Below are 20,978 nucleotides of genomic sequence, written 5' to 3' on the forward strand. Positions count from 1 at the left end.
CACCTGAATTTTAGGTATTTGCTTATATTTTAATGCTGCTATTTTTGTTCGAACAATATTCTCATATATCACAAATCTATTAAGTATAAACAACGATTTTCACTCGATACATAGTTTCTATTAGGTAATTTATCAAATTGGTGATAAGTCTTTATAGTACATTTCAAATAAAAACGACTGAAACTGGGAATCGAATCGATAAACCTATGCTGCTATGCTGGTCATAATTTTTCGTATACCTACTTTGATCTCGGAAATCAGAATTATGAACGAACAGTGGATAGTACAGCGCACTCTATTGGCAAAGGAATTAAATGAATACGTGAAATTGCCATATGAAAAATAGTACTTCGGAAAACGTTGACACTCAACGAATAAAATAAATACAACAACTTATTTCCTACAATTACTATATAGACACGTCCTTATTCATTTAAAAGTTGTTGAATATTTTTAATCTCACGAAAAATCTCTTTTATAGAAGCCATAAAATCTTTTTCTATAAAAAATATGCCAGTGTTTATGTCAAAATCGAATGTCTAATCTGTCATGTTGAACTGTCATTCTGTTCGACTTGCTGTTGTGCTGAATTGCCTTTTTCTACAAATATTTAAATATTTTTACAACAGCAAAGAATTACGAGCAGATGACTTTTGGAAGAAATTCCACGTATAATTGGAATACTTGTTTTGATAGCAATGGAGATTATATATTTAGTAATATGACAGAAAATAGGTACATAAAATATCGACAACAAAGTTATCTCTTCTTTTTGTTTTGTAATTTTACTGATTAACAACTATGGTTTCAGAAAAAGAACTCGTGAGGATGACACGTGCGAGTTCATGCCACTATCGAAAAGGATAAATAACTTACATATAAATAACAACCTCACTAGCCAACCTATTCTTCAATCTGCAGATCCTAGTCATATAAATGGGATAAGGGCTGAGGAGAATGGAATATCTTCTCAAAATCCTAACCATAATTCTGACAGTACGCCGACTTATGACCCTGGTGTCACATCATCACAAAGCAGATATTATTATGAAAATAAATTATTATTTGAACTGCATTTAGAAAGAATACAAAGATCAGGGCAACAGTTTCCTTTTTAAAATACTTATAATAATGTGTGAATTAAGTTGTGTACCTGTATTATTAAACTACTAGTTTGTAATCTTATTTTAGAATTAAAACAATTGTTATCTTTGCATGTTTACATTATTTAATCTATGTGAATAAACTTTTTTTACCTTAGTTATTACATGATGTATATAATTACATGATGTAATAAATTAGTTAATTACATAAAAATTTTGCGAAAATTGTAACAACAAAATTTTGTTTTATTTATATTATTTTTTTATTTATTTATACAGCCTACTCATTTTAGAACACATATACCTAACATTTACATAATTGCTGATTTTTTTGGTTTCCTAACTTGTTACCATTATGAGGTCCGTAAAAACTAATAAATAATCTAAAAATTTACGACTCCGTAATTAAATAAAGACAAAGATGTAAATAAAAAATAGCAATTAATACGCCATCTGGTGATAAGTTTTCAAGACGTCAAAACAGTAATGGCGGATTTCATGTGTTGTATAGTTAGTGAATTTGTTGTTTACGACTTATTGTTTAGATAACTTGAATTTATTATTGTATCAAGATATTAAACGCCATTTTTTATGTGTGAAAATACCAACTACATTGAAGGTACGTGTTATAATTTAGCCATATTTATTGAATATGAAAAACCGTGACCTTATTTCGGTAGCGGTACTTTGTTGTACCGTTAGAGGGGCGCGTGGCTGTCCCTGAGCGCCGTGGTGAGAGTGCCGCTGTCGAGCGTGAGGGCCGCACAACCCCTCCTCTCGCGATTTCCCTGTCGGTGGAGGAAGGAGTCGGGAGCGGGAGTGATTTGGTGTTGTATCGATAGTACATGGAGGGGATCCCGCATCTTGGTGGGGATGCGTCGCGCCGCGCGTGATGGACGCTGGCAAAAGGAACTGGTAGGGGTGAACAACCTTCGTTCTCCGTCTCGATCCGCCCTCTCATATGGATTTCAAACACAAAGTTATGAATTAAATTTTGATAAATTTACAACTTTATTTGTAGATAATTGCGTAATAACTAAAATTCCGACAAATGATACAGCTATTATTCACGTGGAATTTCTTTGTTCTGACTTTACACACAGAATTATTTTCATAAACATATAAACTTGTTTTGGTGTAGAGTTGGCACATCATAAAGCTAGCAATTTTTTTCACTGACTCAAACATTGCAATAAACTAAATTAAGAAATTAATAAAAATTACTCATTATCATTACCAGTACATCTATAATAGCAGAAACATTCCATTGACCCAGTTTATATATCCTGTCACTTACATCTCATAAATTGCTATCTTATACATTACAGTATTTCATTTATAATAATTTTAAAAATATTAATAATTGATATAAATACTTGAAAGGTTACTGTAGTATATACAATAACATAAAATAAAAAGTAATTAAGGAAACAGTATCACAATGAATTTCCCACAGTCAATATAAGGTGATTACTCAATGAGCAAGCTTCCTACGTTAACTGAACCACAACCACACCTCAACATGAATCTTGTGAAAGTACAGCAAAGAGAAAGTGAGGAGCATGTTAGAGCTACATGCACAGACATACGTACAATCAAATTGCCAGCATAGTGTGTATAACTAACTCGCTGGTCAACTATTGAGCCAGCATAAAAAACTTTCTTTAACCCACTTTCTTATTAGTAGTAGTTTGCGATCATCTTTCGCCTCTCGACGTTTAACGTTTTAGTGTAGTTGCGTGTGTGGCGGTCAGAAGTAGTATGTGCCCTACCATCTGGTTCCCTGTGGTCCCGTAGTGGCGCGCGGTGGTGGTACCGTCGTGGGGATATTAGTGATGACCGAATGACTCAAGTGGGACAGTGCTTTTTTAATCTTATTTTCTCCCGCTTCGCCGCGAAGTGGAGGGTGTAATGTGCGACATGCAGAAGATGCCTACAAGAGACAAGGATGCCCCTTGGTATGGGCAAAATATTAATGATTTTTAGATATTTTAATGATGACTGTTCGGATTACAAGTATTTTTATGATGACTTAATAATGATAAAAAATGTACAAAATGACTAAAAAATAAGTATTACTACAACTTTAATAGTAAATATATACTACGGTTTACACAACCATTGTGTAACTAAAGAATTTTGGAAAGGAAAAGCAGTCGAGCAAGTTTTCTAAACACTAGATTTGCGAATATTTTGCTATAACTAAATCTAACAACATTTATAAACTGTATTCAACTACACAATTTAAAAACATTTTATTCCAAGTTTTTTAACAATGCCAATGTATTAGTTTTACCATTATTCTCAAGTATCGTTGTTTTAAAAACAAAGTCTAATTACTGTTGTAAATGGCAAGTAACATTTACAATGAAAAAGTTGTTAATTTCTGTAACTATTTATACTTAAATATTTACAAAAGATATTATAATCAGATAAATATACATACTTCCCTGACGCAGACACCTAGAGTGGGTTATAGCCTTCAACACAAGAAATTCCAACATGGTTCGTCCTAGGCATTACAATATACGTGAATTAATTGTATATTTATAATAATAGTTCTATGTTTACTATTGCAGTGAAGAAGACTCGGAGATGAATTTTACTGCTTTCTCAGCGGTGGGGGGAGCGGGGACACATTTTATAACAACGGCAGGCCAGCTACCGGTGGCCAAACTACAGCAGAACATAACTAACAATGGTGGCACCATGCAACAGGTACAGGTTACAAAAATCTTACTTTTTATAAAACTTTGTAAACAATGTCCAAGTAACAAAATAATCAAACAATTTTAGGTATATATTAAATTAATTAGTATTTGTTATAAACAACAAAAACATAATTAAACCTGTGTGTCTGAGTGGTAGGCAGATTAAGGACATTTGCTGTGATCCTGCCATACTTCTGTCCTTTCTACCACATTTATACAGCGACTGTTGATTCAATGAATATTCAACAATCCTATGTAACTTAACTATAAGGAAGCATGATGTAATGATAATGACACAAGGTACTATAGCAGTGAACAATCCTAACATGCATGGATGTATTAGTTGCTAAATGACTACATTATTTAATACAGTAGCTATATAGCTATCGCCTGCGATTCCGACCGCGCGGAAAACAAAACTAATTAGCCTATGTATTCTTCCAGACTATGGCCTACATCTATGCCAAATTTCAGCAATATCCTCGCAGCCATTATCAAGATTCATTCAAAGAAACGTCCATCCATCCAGCTAAATATTTTATATTAATAAGATTTTGCAAATAGTTTCACATCTTGGTAATTCATTTGATAACTTGTTTTAAATGTAGGTAGTATTAAAACTTTCACTTCCAATATCCTGTTACATGAATGATTACAAATTTTACTGTTATTAAATCAGAATAATTAAAATTTAAAATATTTTTTTCAAAGTTTTATAACTTTTTATATGAAATCTTACCACCTAGAAATTTTCTTCGGTAAATATAAACAAACATGCCTGATATGATATCATAGTTTGTATTATTTGCAGGTTGTGGGTGTCATGGGAGGTGTCAGTTTACCGGATGGCATGCAGTATGTCCGTACTCTGGATGGTGGAGCCACACTGCAGACACCACAACTCATAACCGTACCTATAGCATTGCCTGGTGCTAAACCAGGTCTGTACTTGTGAACCTCGCTAAGTTAATATGTAGTATGTAGTGAAAAAAGTCCCTATAATTAATAATAGTTAGTCAAGTTAGTAGTGTGTAGGATTATATTTTAGAAATTTAAAAAAAGTATCAAATCTTTAATTACTTTACTTCCTGAACTCTTCTATTCCAGTCAAAATTATCCTTAGTAGCCTGATTTACATACGAAAGTGATTTATTTTTAACATTACTGTGTTTGCTTGATAAAATAAAAAAAAATTGTTTTTTTTTAATTCGCTGGAAAGAATATTATTCAACAGTAAAATAGGTACAGCCAACCTATAAAATAAACTAATAGTAATGTAAACATTCGGTTTAAAAAATTGGTATCAAAATTGAAACTCTAGGCTACTAAGGGTTAAGGTGTAATTTGCAAATGTAAGTAACCTGAAAATCGTATTGTTTGCAGGTGATCCGCAGCCAACAGTACAAATTCAAGTCCTCAGTCCGAATTTAACGCTACAAGCCCAGCAGCAACCCAAATATCAGATGCAAATACCTATACAAGGATATCAACAAGGTAAATATTTTATAAGATGTCGCCTGCGATTACACACGATTAAAAATAAAATGGTTCAACTAACGCTTTTTAAAATTTCGTCCAGATCCATTTCTGTGGCATTTCTGGAGTCACTCGGAAATAACAATCTATCCAATCTTGCAAAAACAAGTAATAAAAAATGTGTACACCTATCATTATGTTCCTTGATTTTATTATCTGTGTGTTGTACCTGCTTGTGCTTGTTGTCCATGCAATTGGTGCAACCTTTTTATAAATAAATATATTTTTTGTTATATAGGCGGTGCAGTACTTACCCTGGCATATTCACCAGAAAACAATGAACAAAATGGTATACAGCTGGTGGGGAACGCCATGCCTGATGGTGAGTTTTCTTAACATATTAAATTCCTGATATTAATACGAAATAATCAATATATAAAATAAAATTAAACTGTGGTTAAGAAATTGTTAAACTTCTTTTTAAATATATAGTGAAATTGTATATAACGTGTAAATTCTTTATATAAAATATAGTATTTTTTTTAATATTCAGGTACAATAAGGATTAGACCAGGTGAATTACTTGTTATATTTAAATTGTTTTGTGCTTGTCTTATTCACCTGTCACTAACTATAGTACAAAAAACACAATCATACATTTTTTTGTTTGCTACGGTGAGTTTTCATTGTCGTAACACTTGTATATAAACATTTTTATTCTATCTGTTGTTTTTGAAACAATGAAAGATGTTTAAATATGTTACAATAGCTGAAAATCACTGGAAATCTCATTTATATAATAATTTCAATCACTATTATTTGTTGTAGTTGTCTTAGTGTTGGTTTCTGAGATCAAAAACTCTTTATAAAACATATTATCATCGATGTCATTATCTTTGACTAAAGAGATATAACAACATGTTTTGAACGGATATTTTGGTCTCAGAAACCCATGGTTAATTTTGTTTGTTCATGTATTGTTTGTGTTTGTTGTGTGATAATATATTTTTAAATAAATGTTTTGTTATTAGAAACCCATATTAAAACTTAAAGATGCAGGTAGTATATCTTTAGAAAATGCACTATATGTCTTGTCTTGAATTCAATGGAAATAAGAAATTATATTTACTTATCTTTGCCTAACAATGTCGTATTATCTATGGATTTATTTTGGAAAGCTAAATTAATTGTAAAGACATATATGTTCATAAAAAGTCTGTGATTCCAGCGTTTTACAGCTGAAATTGTTTTATAGTTATGTTTTCATCGAATTCATCTATATGTTGTAGTGAAACTGTAAAATTAGGTTATTTACATAATATCGTAATTACTCAGGTGTCCAGGTGCTCACAGCTGTGCCGCAGGAAATTAACATGGATACGAAAGAGCAGATTCTACAAAACATGCAAAGGGTATGATATAATAATATGCAATACAATCTTTCTAAATTTATTGAACAAATATTTTTTTTGTTGAAATTTACTTTTTTGACAATTTCAGACAAATCTAAGTTATAACCATTCTTAAATGCACTAAATACACTCTTCGTAAGCATATTAAAAATCTTAATGTTGTTCCAAATTTTATAAAACAGTAGCTGTCGCCGCGACTGCGGGCGGATTTTTAAAATAACTAAATTAATAGCCTATGTGTTCTTCCAGACTATGTTTTACATCTGTGCCAAATTTCAGTGAGATCTGTTCAGCCGTTCTGGAAGTACCATGTAACAAACATCCATGCATCCGTCCAAACATTCACATTTATAATATTAGATAAATTAAAAAAGATAACACTCAAGTATTGTTAGTCCAATATCGGCACCAACTTGTTGTTAGTTAATTACTAGTTTGATATTGTAGTCTCTAGAACTGACTAGTGCCGATTAGAGTATAAATTAGTTTAGCCATTTTTATTTAAGTGTAACAACTGTTTATAGGTATACGAGGCGCAGAATACTGAGATAGTTGTGGAGTCTGAGCAGCACGCGCTCAACAACAACACGCGAGGTGACAACAACAACGACTTTGAAGTACATATCAAAGAGGAGCGTATTGAGAAGCCCAACGACAATGTAAGTACGAGACGAGCATATATTGCTATCCCTTTCACTCATATAGACATACTTGATGTCTCCTGCGACTCGGTCTGCGCGGGATTAACAGATCTACTGAAATATAAAATGTTATAAAATTCGACCAAGCCGTTTTGGAGGGGTATGGTAACAAACATTGTGACATGAGAATTTTATATATAGACATATATAAAGTTGTCTATTTGAAGTAATAAGGTGAAATTATTTCTTCTGTATATAAATGAAAATTAATGGTTGTTATATATGTTTCACTTATATATAAATTGGATGGGTTCAAACGAAATTTTATTACTAAAAAAATGTATTAAATTAAAGGTTTATAAATAATATAATTGCAATTAAATGATTACAATTTGCTTTACAATGCATACCGGATTCAGCTAGTTTGTACCCGAATCACTCAGGAGGGTAAGGTTTATCGTGTTTGTGTAAGTATGCTTTTATGTTTGTGAATGAACAAGTTAGTTGACTTACTGTTGGTTTCTGACACCAAATTTTCTGTTTAAAACATATCGTCATCCCTGTCTTTATCTTTGACCAAACAGAGATAGCAATATGTTTTAAACGGTGATTTTGGTCTCAGAAATCCACGGTGATAGAATTCTACGTTACATATATTTTTGATTTTACTTTATTAATAGGTTGTTTATTGAAAAAAAAATTACTTTCCCTTTAAATATTTATTATATTGAATGTAATGTTTTGCAGGAGAACTCTCAAGGTTCGGAGGGCTGTGAGGGCGTGTCCTGGCGAGTGCTGGACAACACGGAGCTCGTCAAGTACCTCAACTCTCTGCCGCCGCAGGTAAATACTATTTAATACATAATTATCGAAATTTTAATCAAATTCAATATATACAGAATTTGAAATTCATTAATTCTTAGGAATTTAAAAATGTCAAAGTTATGATCTCTATCTTTCTCTCTTCAGCTATAAAACGCCCACTGCTGGGCATAGGCCTCCCCCAAATATCACCACAATGTTCGGTCATGTGCTACCTGCATCTAGGATACTCCTGCAACCTTGACCAGATAGGTCCATCTTGCGGGAGACATCTCTCATTCTCTCTGTACCTTGGGCAAACTTTAAATTGTTTTTAATACTATTTTAATCATCTACTAATTTATTTATTTTAAATTTCCGATTAATAACTAAGTACTAGGACATATAAAGGTTCAATGGTTTAAATTGTAGTTCGATATGTTTAGGAAGCAGAGGCGTTGCCGCCCTCACTGCAGCAGTATATCAGACTGAACATGAAGAGGGACTGTATGGAGGACGGCAGCGCCAACTCCGAGGAGAAACCTGTACTAGATTCAGGTATGTTACCAACACAACAAACTAAAATATGAATTTCTTTTACTTGAATGCATAACACTAAATATAACCTAGTTTTTAATTAAAAATGAGTTTGTAGGTTTTTCGTTGTAGCGGCTTAGTTTTCGTTACTATCCACACAAGCTCGTTTTTGGCGTAAACACCTAATTTTTTTAAACTGTGTTGTACATCCAAGCCAAATTTTATCGAGATCCATTTAGAAGCTGGAGATACTTACTAACAAACATCGATCCATCTGCATATTCGCATTTATAATGTCCAGATGGTGTACTGCGAGTGAAAAAGAAGAAGAAATACAAGAAGAAGCCGCCAAAGCCTGCGCGGCCGAAGCCAGGACAGGTGGTGATCGCCAAGGCATCAGACGGCACCGCCGTCTACTGCTGCCCCGAGTGCCAGATGGCATACCCCGCCAAGGAGCAGCTCGAGATGCATCTCATCGGACACAAGATTGAGAGACGCTTTATATGCGGCATCTGCGGTGCGGGGTGAGTGTATTTATGTTTCTTAATTAGCAATTAAACGAACTTTTAATTAAGGGGACAAAGGAATGACGAATTATATTGTATATGGAGTGTCAGTATCGAAAAAAATGTGTTGCTGATAACGAAAATCCATTTTTTTTTAATTTTTTCGGTCTTACCGCAAAGCTGCATTTATTCGGGGTAAACTCCGGAACGACTGGATCGATGTTGACGGCACTTTGAAAAGAAGGTAGCCGATGCACTCGGGTATATAAGCTAGATTAATTCTGTGCTGAAAAAGTTGCGGGCGACCGCTACTTACACTACTGACATTAAGTTACATAGTTATGTTCATATTGTGAAAATATTTGAAGTTTATATTAGAACTTAGGATATTTCTAAAAATTTACATGTTATGTTGTGCAGGCTGAAGCGCAAGGAGCACCTGGAGAGGCACAAGCTGGGCCACAACCCGGAGCGGCCGTACCAGTGCAAGGTGTGCAACAAAGGGTTCAAGCGCCGCGAGCACCTCAACCTGCACGCCGTCATACACTCCGGCATCAAGACCGAGCATTGCGCAGAGTGCGGCAAAGGTACCCTCTACACATGTTACAAACCCTTAGTGTGGATGTCACATATTAAATCTACACTAAAACTGTTCCGTAGTGACTAATCATAATTCTGAGTGCAGTAGTTTCTTTTATCTTGCATTTAAAAACAAAAGTAAGCATGCTATGTCGTTTGTATGTTGAATAATATCTTGTTTTGTAGGAAAATGAGCTCAAATCATATGGATATTAATAGAAAATTACCTTGTTAGGTTTTTACCGGAAAGACCACTTGCGCAAGCACGCGCGGTCGCACGAGAGTCGGCGTGCGCGCGATGGACAAGCAGCGGAAGAGAAGACCGCGATGCTCGCCCAGGCCGCACAGACTGCCCAGACCGCGCAGCCAGCGCCGCATGACTCCAGTATGCCCGGCATCACCATACACGTCAGTACTGTACATTACATCGCCATATAAGCCCCTTTTCCACTACATTTTAAACAAATGGTAGGCGCCTGTGACCTAAATCGCACGGATAGTCGCTTTGTGGAAAAGTAGTCATGATATTGAATGCTGCTCGTGTAGTTTGTGTAATTGATTGATTCTCTTTAGAAAAAGAAGAATAAATAGCTCAATATTGCTAAACTATAATCTAGCGTATATAAATTCCTAGTTATAATAGCAAATAATTTTATGTCCAGGTACCGACGAGTTCGAATGCACAGATGCCAATACAAATCAGTATACCGCAGCACGTGGTATCCTCCTTGCAGGCACAAAACGCACCTATCGACGCCCACAGCCAGCTTGATGCGCTGCTCGCTGACAACTCGTGACCTCTCTGCCCACCCCACAACGTCGCACAAGTCTGACAAGATAAATTACAAAATAATTAGTTATAGTCCCAAGAATCTGGTAAAGTGAGACTAAATTACATAAGTACCGCTCCTTCATATAAAAAAAAAACTATTATAAGATCTTTGTCGGAAAGTATTTGTCATGTCTTGTGTGACATTTTCTGTATATGTAAGTAGGTACTACTTATATTTCTAACATATCTAACTGCGATAACTTACCGTGGGTTTCTGACACCAAATTCTCTATATAAATCATATCGTCGTCCTTGTCATTATCGTTGACAACACAGAGATACCAATATGTTTTAAATGGAGATTTTGGACTCAGAAACCCATCGTAAGTCTTTCACCGAGCCAGATAAGGCCGGGTATTTTTTTACATGGCAATATAGTGACAATAAATTATAAATAATGAAATTATTAACACTACAACAATAAAGCAATCAAAGCGGAAAATTGTAGTTAAAATGTGATCTTTGGTAGCAATTGAAGTGTAAAAATGATTTTTTACATATGGCAATTACTGACAGTGAAAAAATGAATTTAACACTGGCAACATACACATAAATTTGTATCGATTGAATTATGAACTAAAAACGATTAATTTGGTGATAATTGAATTGGTAAAGGTAATGTTAATATCATCCAAATTGTTTGTACTAAAATATTAACAAAAAAAAATGTTTAAAAATATTTTGGACGGTCATATACTATCATTTTTTTTAATCTTTATGATTTTTAATGACAAATGAATTTCAACTAGATTTATAATATATGCGACATATCAGAGAAATAAAATCATGTTAAAATATAAAATTAAATCACGAATTTTTGTACTAAAACCTGTCCCCGGAACCGGAATCGTAAGGAACATAAATTTTGATATGAAATTAGCATGGATTTATCAAGCAAACTCTGCGTTTTTTGTACGTTTATCTTTTCTACAGTTTCGGTTCGCTTTCACGACTATGTACTAAAAGGTCTAAGGCCTTAGTAGTAATAATCCTAGATGTAGTCTTCTACAATAGTGTTGACAAAAACATTTTTTTTGTCTTACTAATGTAAAATGTGTAAATATAACACTAATTTTAATATAGCATACTTATTTTTAAATGTGTTTTGTACTTTACCTATCTTTTAAAATCATTGCTTAATATTTTTGTAATTTTCCATTGTTTAGTATTTTGAATAATTGTGCCTTTTAGGTATAATAATTACGCGGGCACAATAACGTGATATGAAAATGTATGTGTACGTCACAGCTTATTACAATTATTCGAGAAGAAATAAATTTGTCTATCCGCGCCATATTGTGACGTTATAGCTCACGAATTGGAATTAAAAAATTAAATGAGATTTATTTAAATCTTCTTCTACCGACTTGTTGTGTTTGATGTACTTTTTACTATGGATTTTAACTGCAAAGAGATTTACTTATCCCTCACATTCGCTATCTAAAAATAAAGACATATGTGTTCAATTGGCTTATGGTACTAAGTAAACATGATGCTATGACGTCATTAGATTCAGGTTTCATGTTACGGTGCATATTGAAATTCAATAGATGCAATAAATTGCCTACATACGAAGACTGGTAATTTTGCTAAAATCCACAATAAATTTTATTGAGACCGTTTATAATAATTTTACAGCCTCAGTCGGTGAAAATTGAATTTTTTTGTAATTCAAAAATAATTATGCTTCAAATAAAGATCTAAAATTTTGAAAAAAAAAAGATAGAAGCCCCAATGGCTTATGGTCAAGGATACGGATTTTCTCCCATGTGGCCGAGAGTTCTTCTTAAAAAAAGATTTGTAAAATTGTCCGAAAATGTGGAATGAAATTGTATAATTTTTTTTGCCTTAAAAGGTGATGTGTTTTTTACAATGGTCTTGATTTGAAATAGCGTATAACATTTGAAATATCAGTTACTGTGATATTTATACCATTTCTGTATATTTGTGGTATTTGGTGATATATGTTTTATATTATTTCCCGAATTCATTGTGATTTCTGAACTTTCGTGTTTATTATTTTCCTAAATGTAAGTGTTCATAATAAAAACAAATGGTAGATATTTAACTAACTTTCAAAATGTCTTTTAAACCCGATTTTAGGTATTCAAATGATTCTATCATTCGCTTTTAGTGGCATTCATTGTAAAAGTAATTTTTGTGTTTTCGACATTTAAAAAAGATTGTCGAATATATTATGTTCAACGAAAAACGTAAATAATTTAACGCAAAAACAATAGAATAAATATAATCATGGTGCAATTGATTTTGTATAGTTCTTTTCATATATCTTGGCGGCCCAAGGTCATCGGCAACACACCTACCTGTTTTGCGCAATAAAATTAAGCGCCGCCAAGATATGTCAAAACGACTATAATGAATATTTACCGCTACGAGAAAATTTGCTTTATTTCCATGTAAAAATATACCGCCAAATCGCTTGTGTAATTCTTTGTAACGCGATTCTACCACAGGATATTAACATTACCAGCTTTAATGTAGATATAAAAATTAATTTCGAATTATATATTTTTGTATTTAGAATAAGTTTTTAGGGTATTGGATAGTTTTTGTATTAAAAATGAACGTTGTTAGACTGTGGAATTTCACAGAATATCACGTGAGTATGAATAGATGTAACAAACTTTCTATATTACAACCATTTAAGTAAAAGGCATTATTTACTTACCAATGTTATCTATTCTCAAGGACAGTGTATCTCAAAGTGTGCTTTGCGGAGCCTTTCTGGGGTTTTCATGAAAATAAGTACTGATCATAATTTAAAAATACAAAAAGGTAATAAAAAGTAAGGACGCGAACTTACGAGTATCGGAAGAATCTAGGGTTCCGTAGTCAAAAAGTTTGAAAACCGGTGTCGGCATTTGAAACACGCGGTGAGGTGCTTTCGGCTTTTTTGGTGAAACTATTAAAATAGGCATTAGTTTTAGTCATTTTAGGGTCTATTATTAAGTTAAAGGTCATCACATTTTTTAGATTTTTTTTTACTATTTAAGAAATGAAATTCTAAATTTTAATTTTCAGTAGATTTAAATATTTTTTGTATTCTATTTGTGCGTTTGTATGTTTTTTACTCGTCACACGTTTACCATTTTTTTTCGTTTTACTATTTTTAGAGTAAAGAAATTAGTAGTTACAAGTATTATAACATTAAGTCGTACTAATAGGTGATTTAATTTAGTTTCGAAATGTAAGTGTAATTTTTGTATGAAATCTATTTATTAATGAGATTAAAAGCCACTGATTTTTATGAATGATTTTCATTACATTTTCACCAAATTGTGTTAAGTAAAATGAACCTGACAGTAAAAAGATGTGGACGGTAAGTAAGCTAATAAAAAGAATAAAGATGGAAATCTTGCTCTTATCATACGTTTATAAATCATAAATCAAAAGTCCGCAACCTTGCGTTAAAAGGTTCGGTTAAAAAGGAAAGTCTGTTTTGGGCGACACAATGTTTTGGTGTAAAATATATTTGATCCTTTGTGAATGATAAATTTAGATTGGTAAGGTCCACTATGAAAGGAAAAGGATAAATATACACAATGTAATCTGTTCGATATAAAAGTACTGTAAATACATAGTTTTTCGGTAGACAAGATTTAATAAGATACTCGTCGATTTGAAGCGGTGCTGCGCAATGTTGCAATATTTTTATTTTAAATGCAATCAATCAATAACCCTCACAGATACATTCTACAAAACGTTGCTCTATATATAACAGCAGATTGACGCTGACGTGCCCTAACTTCCCCCTCCTCGTTACACCCCTGTTAGGGGTTTCGGTAAGGTGACAAATCCAGTGACCCAGATACATTCATTTGAAGACTGTTTTACAACTTTTAAAGAAGTTCTTAGGATTATTATTGGTTCTTAACATTTTAATTTACATTATTCATGAATCATTATAAAATATATGTTAATCGGAAAACGATTTAATTCACGACATCGTATATACTTGTAAGATAAATTATTTCCTTTAAATTATTTTAAGATTCATGAATGGGAACAATATTTATTTCGTTTCGTGAAAGAGCAGCCCTGTGTGTGCTCGTCTACGCCCCCGCGCCTCACACCGCGCCCGCTGCCGCAACGCGCCTGCGCCCCGCACGCGCGCACCTCGCCCGCGCACCGCGCACTGCCTGCACTCGCTTATTTCATCGAAGACGAATAATTAAAACGCTATGAAAATTGTCAATACATCGGGAAAGAGGTAATTATTCCAATACACCATCCTACGAGTCCCTGAGACCGGTCCTCGAGCCGCCAGATCCGCCTGTAGGAAAGATGGTGTGAGAGTGTGGGCCGGTAAAAATAGAGCGCGAGAAACGTCGGTGGAGTTTGGGGTGAGGCAGAATGGCGGGGGTCGAGCGAGTGCCCGGCGAGGGGCCGTACCCTTCGCCGTGGTGCGTGGCTTAAACGCGTTCCGACCTTGACACGACGATGTCCGTCGCGATTTCAGATCCGTGGAGATATGAACTTCGCGCAGTTCACGGGCCACATCCCGGCTGGCGCGGCCATCCCGACCATCCAGCAGTTCGCAGCCAAATTTGGTTACGAAGGTGGCGGTGGCGGCGGCGGTGTGGTGCAGGAGACGCGCTACGCATCGGCCGGGGGCTCCGGCGCGCAGTTCGTGGCGCCCGGCGCCCTGCCCGCTGACGTTAAGTTCCGTCAGGCTGAGAGCGTGGTGGTGGTCAGCTCTGCGCAACCCGGCACTGTTGCTCTGGCCGGCCTCACGCCCCTGCACACTGGTAATTATCCACTTTCCAATTACCATATGAGGGTATCGATTTTAGAAAATAGGTCAGAGTTCGACAATTTGCCCTTGACTAAATACTCATCGTCCTATCATAATTGTTAATTTTAACAATATTTTGAAGAATATGCCAAATCAATGACACTCATTATAAATATTTATGAATAGTAAATCTACGAACAATACAAGTAAAATTGATCCCTTTTCCTTTAATCGTACATATAAACGTGAGACTCCGCGCCGCCACCGTGGCGCTTGGAACGGCGATAGTGAAAATGAGCGTTAATATTAAAAAGGGTTGTAAGATCCTTTTCCATTTAAGTGTCCAGTGGGGCAAACGCCATTCCCATTCACCAGTCAAAAGACACAATGAAGAGGCGTGACAATACTATTGAAGCATAGACTCGAATATAAAAAGTTTGAAATAAGTAGAAAACACTAATTGCAACAGGAGTGAAGTACCAGACGATATCGTCGTCGTCGGTGAACGTGGGAGGTGTGGCTTACGCGGGGGCGGGCGCGGGCGGCGGAACGGGTTACGTGCAGACCGACACCGTGCACCAGCTGAAGGCCGAGCAACGCATTGACAAGCGCGAGTACCGGGAGGAGCTGCACCATGACCTCATGGCCACCATGATGCAGCAGCAAGGTACAACTAGTGCCACCTCTTATAATACCAGTAATACCATCTCTCACAGGATATTATCATGAGGTCTTAGTAGGTTTATGAGCAAGGATAACTTCTTTTGTATTTTATCCTCTAATTGAGGCTGTCATTTTTCTTTTTTCAGCATATAATAGGACTGAAATGTAATGCAATGACCGTTGGTAACCTAACATTATCATAACACAATGCTTTGTTTGTGGTAAGGCGGGGCTGCGCTGCAGGCGGGCACGCAGCAACTAGTGGTGGTGCTGCACGAACCCAAGGAGGCGGCGGCGTTCGCACGTGCCATAAAACAGGAGGGCCGCCTTGACCGCAACGGACAACCAGCTGAATTCATCAGTAAGTAATTGATCATATAGAATCAATGTTCAAAGTCTTCTAATGTTAAAAACTTTAACTTTGTTATCGGTCTCATTATACTTTTACCCTTTTTTTTCTTCTTGTGTCGTCTTTAGATTTTACCTAAAGGCCTTGGTTTACTTAAATATTGTCAGAATTATAGATTGGTGTGACTTTGGTTACTCCCGTACATAGTTTTCATTTTCCATTATTTTACATAGGGCTTTAGTAGGTAAAAGGATTTTCTGGTACTTCAGCTATGTACGCTGAAGTTTGAACATTATAGACTAACACTTTGAAATTCTTTTTATATTAAGAAAGCACAGTAAAATACACAAAATGCTTTAGTCTTGGAGATGCGGAAAAATAGTCACATGATAAATATGTCAGGTATCGGCGACGTGACGGACACGTCAACGTGGCAGACTCTGGGCGGCGGCGTAGCGGACTATCTGTCCGCGCTGCCGCTGCCACTGCACCACCTCCTCAAGTACTCGGCACCTGAAAAGCGCGAGGATCAGCCAGCAATTGTCACAGCCGTCTCCGCTAATGCACTGCCCACCATACCCTCACTGACTCCGGTATCGATTATTATTAGTTACATTACCAGACGATGAAAAGACCATCTATTGAAATATTTACTTAACTGTAGTCGTGCCATTAGAGAGCTTTAAGTACGGAAGTATCTAAATTTGAAAAAAAAGGCAACATGCATTAAAAAGTAGATATTAAGATAACGGTAGATAAAGCCATAACGGCACTAGAATGATGAGGAAAGGGAAAGTTACAATAAAGTCATGTTTTCTATTGTTAGATTTGAAAATTAGGTAAAATATGATTATACGAGGGAAAACGTTTTATAGATGCGGGTAGCCCTTAGCCACCGCCACACATTATGTCATAATAGTCAACTACGTATCTTAGGTGGCGACAAACGCAGTCAACAGCGTGGTGGTACAGACTGCTATTGTCAACCAGAACTTGACATCAAATACTACCACCATAACTATATCAAAGAAGAAAAAGAAAAAGAAAACCCTAAAGGAGAAAAAACCGCGGCCTAAGCCTGGAGAGATACGACTGACGACTGCTTTAGGTAATTTTACCAAATTATTATATTAGCATCATAAGGTTATAAGAGCAAATTTGTGGTAAGAACTTTTTTTAAAAGAGTGAAACTCCTATAGAAAAACGGTCATATTTTGAATATATCATGGTTCTTTTGATGTCCTGGATAGTAATCATGTGTCGCATTTATATGATTTTCAGACGGCAGCACGCTGTACTGTTGCCCCGAGTGCCACATGGCGTACCCTGAGAGGGGGTTGCTAGAACAACATTTAGTTGGACACACTATGGAGAGGAGGTGAGTCACAAAAAACACAATTATCTTTAGAATCCAACATGAACTGCGATAAAATTTCATGACTTACGTGGAATATTAAGTAATTTAACATACCTGTTCCTTAAAAATTATGTTTCTGAACATTACCAATTTAATAATTAATATTATTGATGGTATATGAAATCTTGCAATACCCACATAACACTCATGGTCGTAAAGTTAAGTATTTAGTTTTTTATTATGAACTATTATAGGTTCATTTGCGACATCTGCAACGCGGCGCTAAAGCGTAAGGACCACCTGACGCGGCACAAGCAGTCTCACAACCCAGAGCGCCCGCACGTCTGCTCCGTCTGCATGAAAGCGTTCAAGCGCAAGGAACAGCTCACCTTGCACTTCGTCATACACTCCGGCGAGAAGCGACACATTTGCAACGAATGTGGAAAAGGTAACAGGACCCTAACAGTACTCTAACTTGACTAGACCCTCTTCGTGATTGACGGTTCGTCGTGGATTCGCTAGAGAGGACATTTATTTTTAAACAATGTCCATCATATTTTATACTACTTAGAAATAATGTAACATACTATTGGCAGTAAGAATTTTCGGAATCAGTTCAATAGCTTGAAAAAAAGAAGAAAATTATAGTCGTCGATGTTATTAAAAATTTGTATGCTTATTTAAGCTGAAAATCCGTTGCAATAATAACTTAATTATGTAATAATACAGTGTCTTCTGAAAATATAACAGATTAAACATTTCTGTATAGGTTTCTACCGTAAAGATCACCTTCGCAAGCACACGCGGTCGCACATCGCGCGGCGCGTGAAGGCCGAGCTATCGCAGCAGTCGGGTGGTGCACCGCTGTCGCAGCCAGCCGCGCCCGCGCCCGCTCCAGTCGCCACGCCTTCCTGACCCGACGACAAGAACGACCTGCTCACACTTATACAAGCCGCCAAGGACGTCTTCTGACAGTAGCAGTAAAAACATTTCCCGCCAAAAACTAAATGATGACATTTGACAACTTCACATAGTCATAGACAATCTACTATCATAGACAAAGTTGTTTTATGGATGATCGGAAACATTTCATGTTTTCTCATGTATGATTTCCTTTTTAAAACACAAAGAAAAAGGTTATTTTCTTGTAAAGCCAGAAACGTTTGATTTTAAAAAGATTTTGTTTTGCATTATTATTTGATTATTTTATAACGTGTTAAAATATCGCTTTAGCTGTTTCACTAATTAAATAAGACTATCGAGAATCTCGCATACTTGCTTTGACGATAATGATCTGCATTGGTGTATTAAAGATATATTTATTGACATGTTAAAGAGTATATATCGTATACTGTTGGATGAAAAGTAGAGAATGACTGGAAATTGAATGCATAGTAAAATTTAAATTAATAAGATGTAAATGCAAGATATTTATGTATTCACGCGATTTATTTGTTGTCACGGGCACAAATTTATTCGAGAAGAAATCATGTTATGCGATTAAAAATGCCTGGATTTACTTTTATTAGCAAGATATTTTCTATTTAGGTAGTGTAGTGTTATTTTTATCTTTACTTTTTATTAAAAAAATGTAAAAAGAACTTATGAACTTGTAAAAATGTAAAATAAACTCTATCTAAAGCATTGTGATGAAATGTTATTGTAAAATTTCGTTTTATAATTTGATATTTTTTGCTGTGATTAAATATATTCAGAGATATATGTGTTAGTAATCTCTAAAAGAGTTGATTTGGATAAAATATTTTTAAAATTATTGTTATAGTAATTGTTTTGTTTCTAAAAGTTTTTTGATATAAATTCTAAATTTTTCTTAAATAAGTCGTAAATAGAATTGCATAGTTGTTAAATAGATGGCAAATTGTACGATAGAATCAGATAGTAGCTGTGGTTAAAAAAAAATTAAAAAATTATACTCGTAAAATACTATAACCTAACTTGTATACCGGTCATACCCATATGACGAAAAGAGTTATATTTATAATGAGATGTAACTGTTTTCGTCGTATAGAACGTTATATGTACGGCACAATTGTATTTTTCGTTATTTCAATCAGAATGGAATGACATGTTGTTATACAAGTGTTTCAACAGTAGAAACTCAGTTGAATTGAGATATTTTTTTATAGATAGCCTATAATATAATCTTCGATAGATTATTTTGTCTAAAGTACAAAATGTATTAGATCTTGAGCAGAATTAAAATATTTAAAATACTAGTTAACTTTTCTGTATCATTTAATAATAGCCAATAAGTATTTATAGAGAAAATCTTTAAAAAATGTCTTAATTTGTCTCAACATGATCGAACATTTAATTAAGTATTCAAAAATTCTTAAATAAAATAAATGTATATATTTTTAGGAAAACAAATCGTTCCTAAATCTTATAAAAACATGTTTTTATTACTATAGAATTTTTAGGAATCTAAAAGAACAAAAACAACGAAAATCACTATTAATTCCAGGGGTTGTCAAACTGTGTTGACACACTATAACTTTGAAAGAAATTGTAATGTACTTCGTTATTTATGTTTATGTTTATTGCGAATATACGGCATCCACGGGTTGGCTGAAGGTAAATGCCGCGTGGTCAATTGAGGGAGGGCATTCTGTAAATGGATAGGCTTGAAAATGACAGATTTTGTTACGTTCCGATTTCATCGTGCCTGATGATGTTAAGGACGGTTTAGCGCCAAAGGGCGAATATCAAATAGGCACAAAATATCACGTCGTATAGCCAGTCCATTTATAGAGGTCAGTGAGGGCAGGAGAGATTATTAGAATACGTCAAACTTAATCAACGTTTTTAGGATATGATAGTTTGGCAACCACTGGATTTATATTTAATGACCCTTTTTAGTTTCCCGTATTGTGTATTTTCATTCCTAGTTAGTTCGAAGTAAGGTCTCGTTCAAATTAGACACTTTTTAAATCGGCACTATAACAAATCATAGATATTCGTGCTTCCATTGTATTCAGACTTTCGCTTTTTTTTAAATAAACAGATTTAAAGAACTAATAAGGAAGAGTTTTTATTTCAAATAACCAAAACGACAGTGCAAAATACTTTTATTTTTGTACTTTGATACAAACTTTAAGTTAAATTAAAAATTAAAAATTTTAACTTAAATTAAGATCACAAATTACTTTTGTGTTAAAGATAAGAGGAACTTCAAATGTGTAACAATTATTTTTTTTATAAATGGCATAGAAATTAAAATATTTACATTATTAC

At 34.7% G+C, this 20,978-nt stretch overlaps 3 protein-coding genes across 6 annotated transcripts; all 3 read left to right on the forward strand.

Annotated features, from left to right (window-relative positions):
• Positions 1–561: 561 nt before the first annotated feature.
• Positions 562–1,216, forward strand: LOC106118885 (uncharacterized). The gene is made up of 2 exons (XM_013313650.1): positions 562–735; positions 812–1,216. Exons 1-2 carry the CDS (start codon positions 647–649, stop codon positions 1,116–1,118), a joined length of 396 nt encoding a protein of 131 aa, XP_013169104.1. The 5' UTR covers positions 562–646; the 3' UTR covers positions 1,119–1,216.
• A 180-nt stretch (positions 1,217–1,396) lies between these two features.
• Positions 1,397–11,184, forward strand: LOC106118929 (zinc finger protein 81). Of its 4 annotated transcripts, none has more exons than XM_013313695.1 (14): positions 1,397–1,722; positions 3,683–3,821; positions 4,626–4,755; positions 5,198–5,308; positions 5,589–5,672; positions 5,844–5,864; positions 6,626–6,702; positions 7,227–7,361; positions 8,091–8,186; positions 8,591–8,702; positions 8,983–9,205; positions 9,608–9,774; positions 10,002–10,174; positions 10,429–11,184. In XM_013313695.1, the coding sequence occupies exons 2-14, from the start codon at positions 3,699–3,701 to the stop codon at positions 10,561–10,563; spliced, it is 1,587 nt and encodes a 528-aa protein (XP_013169149.1). In that variant the 5' UTR covers positions 1,397–1,722; positions 3,683–3,698; the 3' UTR covers positions 10,564–11,184. The 4 variants fall into 4 exon arrangements, with proteins under 4 accessions (XP_013169149.1, XP_013169148.1, XP_013169146.1 ...); XM_013313694.1 differs by lacking the exon at positions 1,397–1,722 and adding an exon at positions 1,847–2,018; XM_013313692.1 differs by lacking the exon at positions 1,397–1,722 and adding an exon at positions 2,809–3,061.
• A 3,586-nt stretch (positions 11,185–14,770) lies between these two features.
• On the forward strand, positions 14,771–19,225 carry LOC106118932 (zinc finger protein 641). Its single transcript, XM_013313698.1, has 9 exons — positions 14,771–14,829; positions 15,079–15,367; positions 15,824–16,021; positions 16,244–16,378; positions 16,769–16,959; positions 17,303–17,474; positions 17,648–17,744; positions 17,978–18,171; positions 18,493–19,225. The coding sequence occupies exons 2-9, from the start codon at positions 15,091–15,093 to the stop codon at positions 18,636–18,638; spliced, it is 1,410 nt and encodes a 469-aa protein (XP_013169152.1). The 5' UTR covers positions 14,771–14,829; positions 15,079–15,090; the 3' UTR covers positions 18,639–19,225.
• The last annotated feature ends 1,753 nt before the right edge of the window (positions 19,226–20,978 follow it).

This window comes from Papilio xuthus, unplaced genomic scaffold (assembly GCF_000836235.2).
Source record: "Papilio xuthus unplaced genomic scaffold, Pxut_1.1 DF827542.1, whole genome shotgun sequence".
Classification (NCBI taxonomy): Eukaryota; Metazoa; Arthropoda; class Insecta; order Lepidoptera; family Papilionidae; genus Papilio; species Papilio xuthus.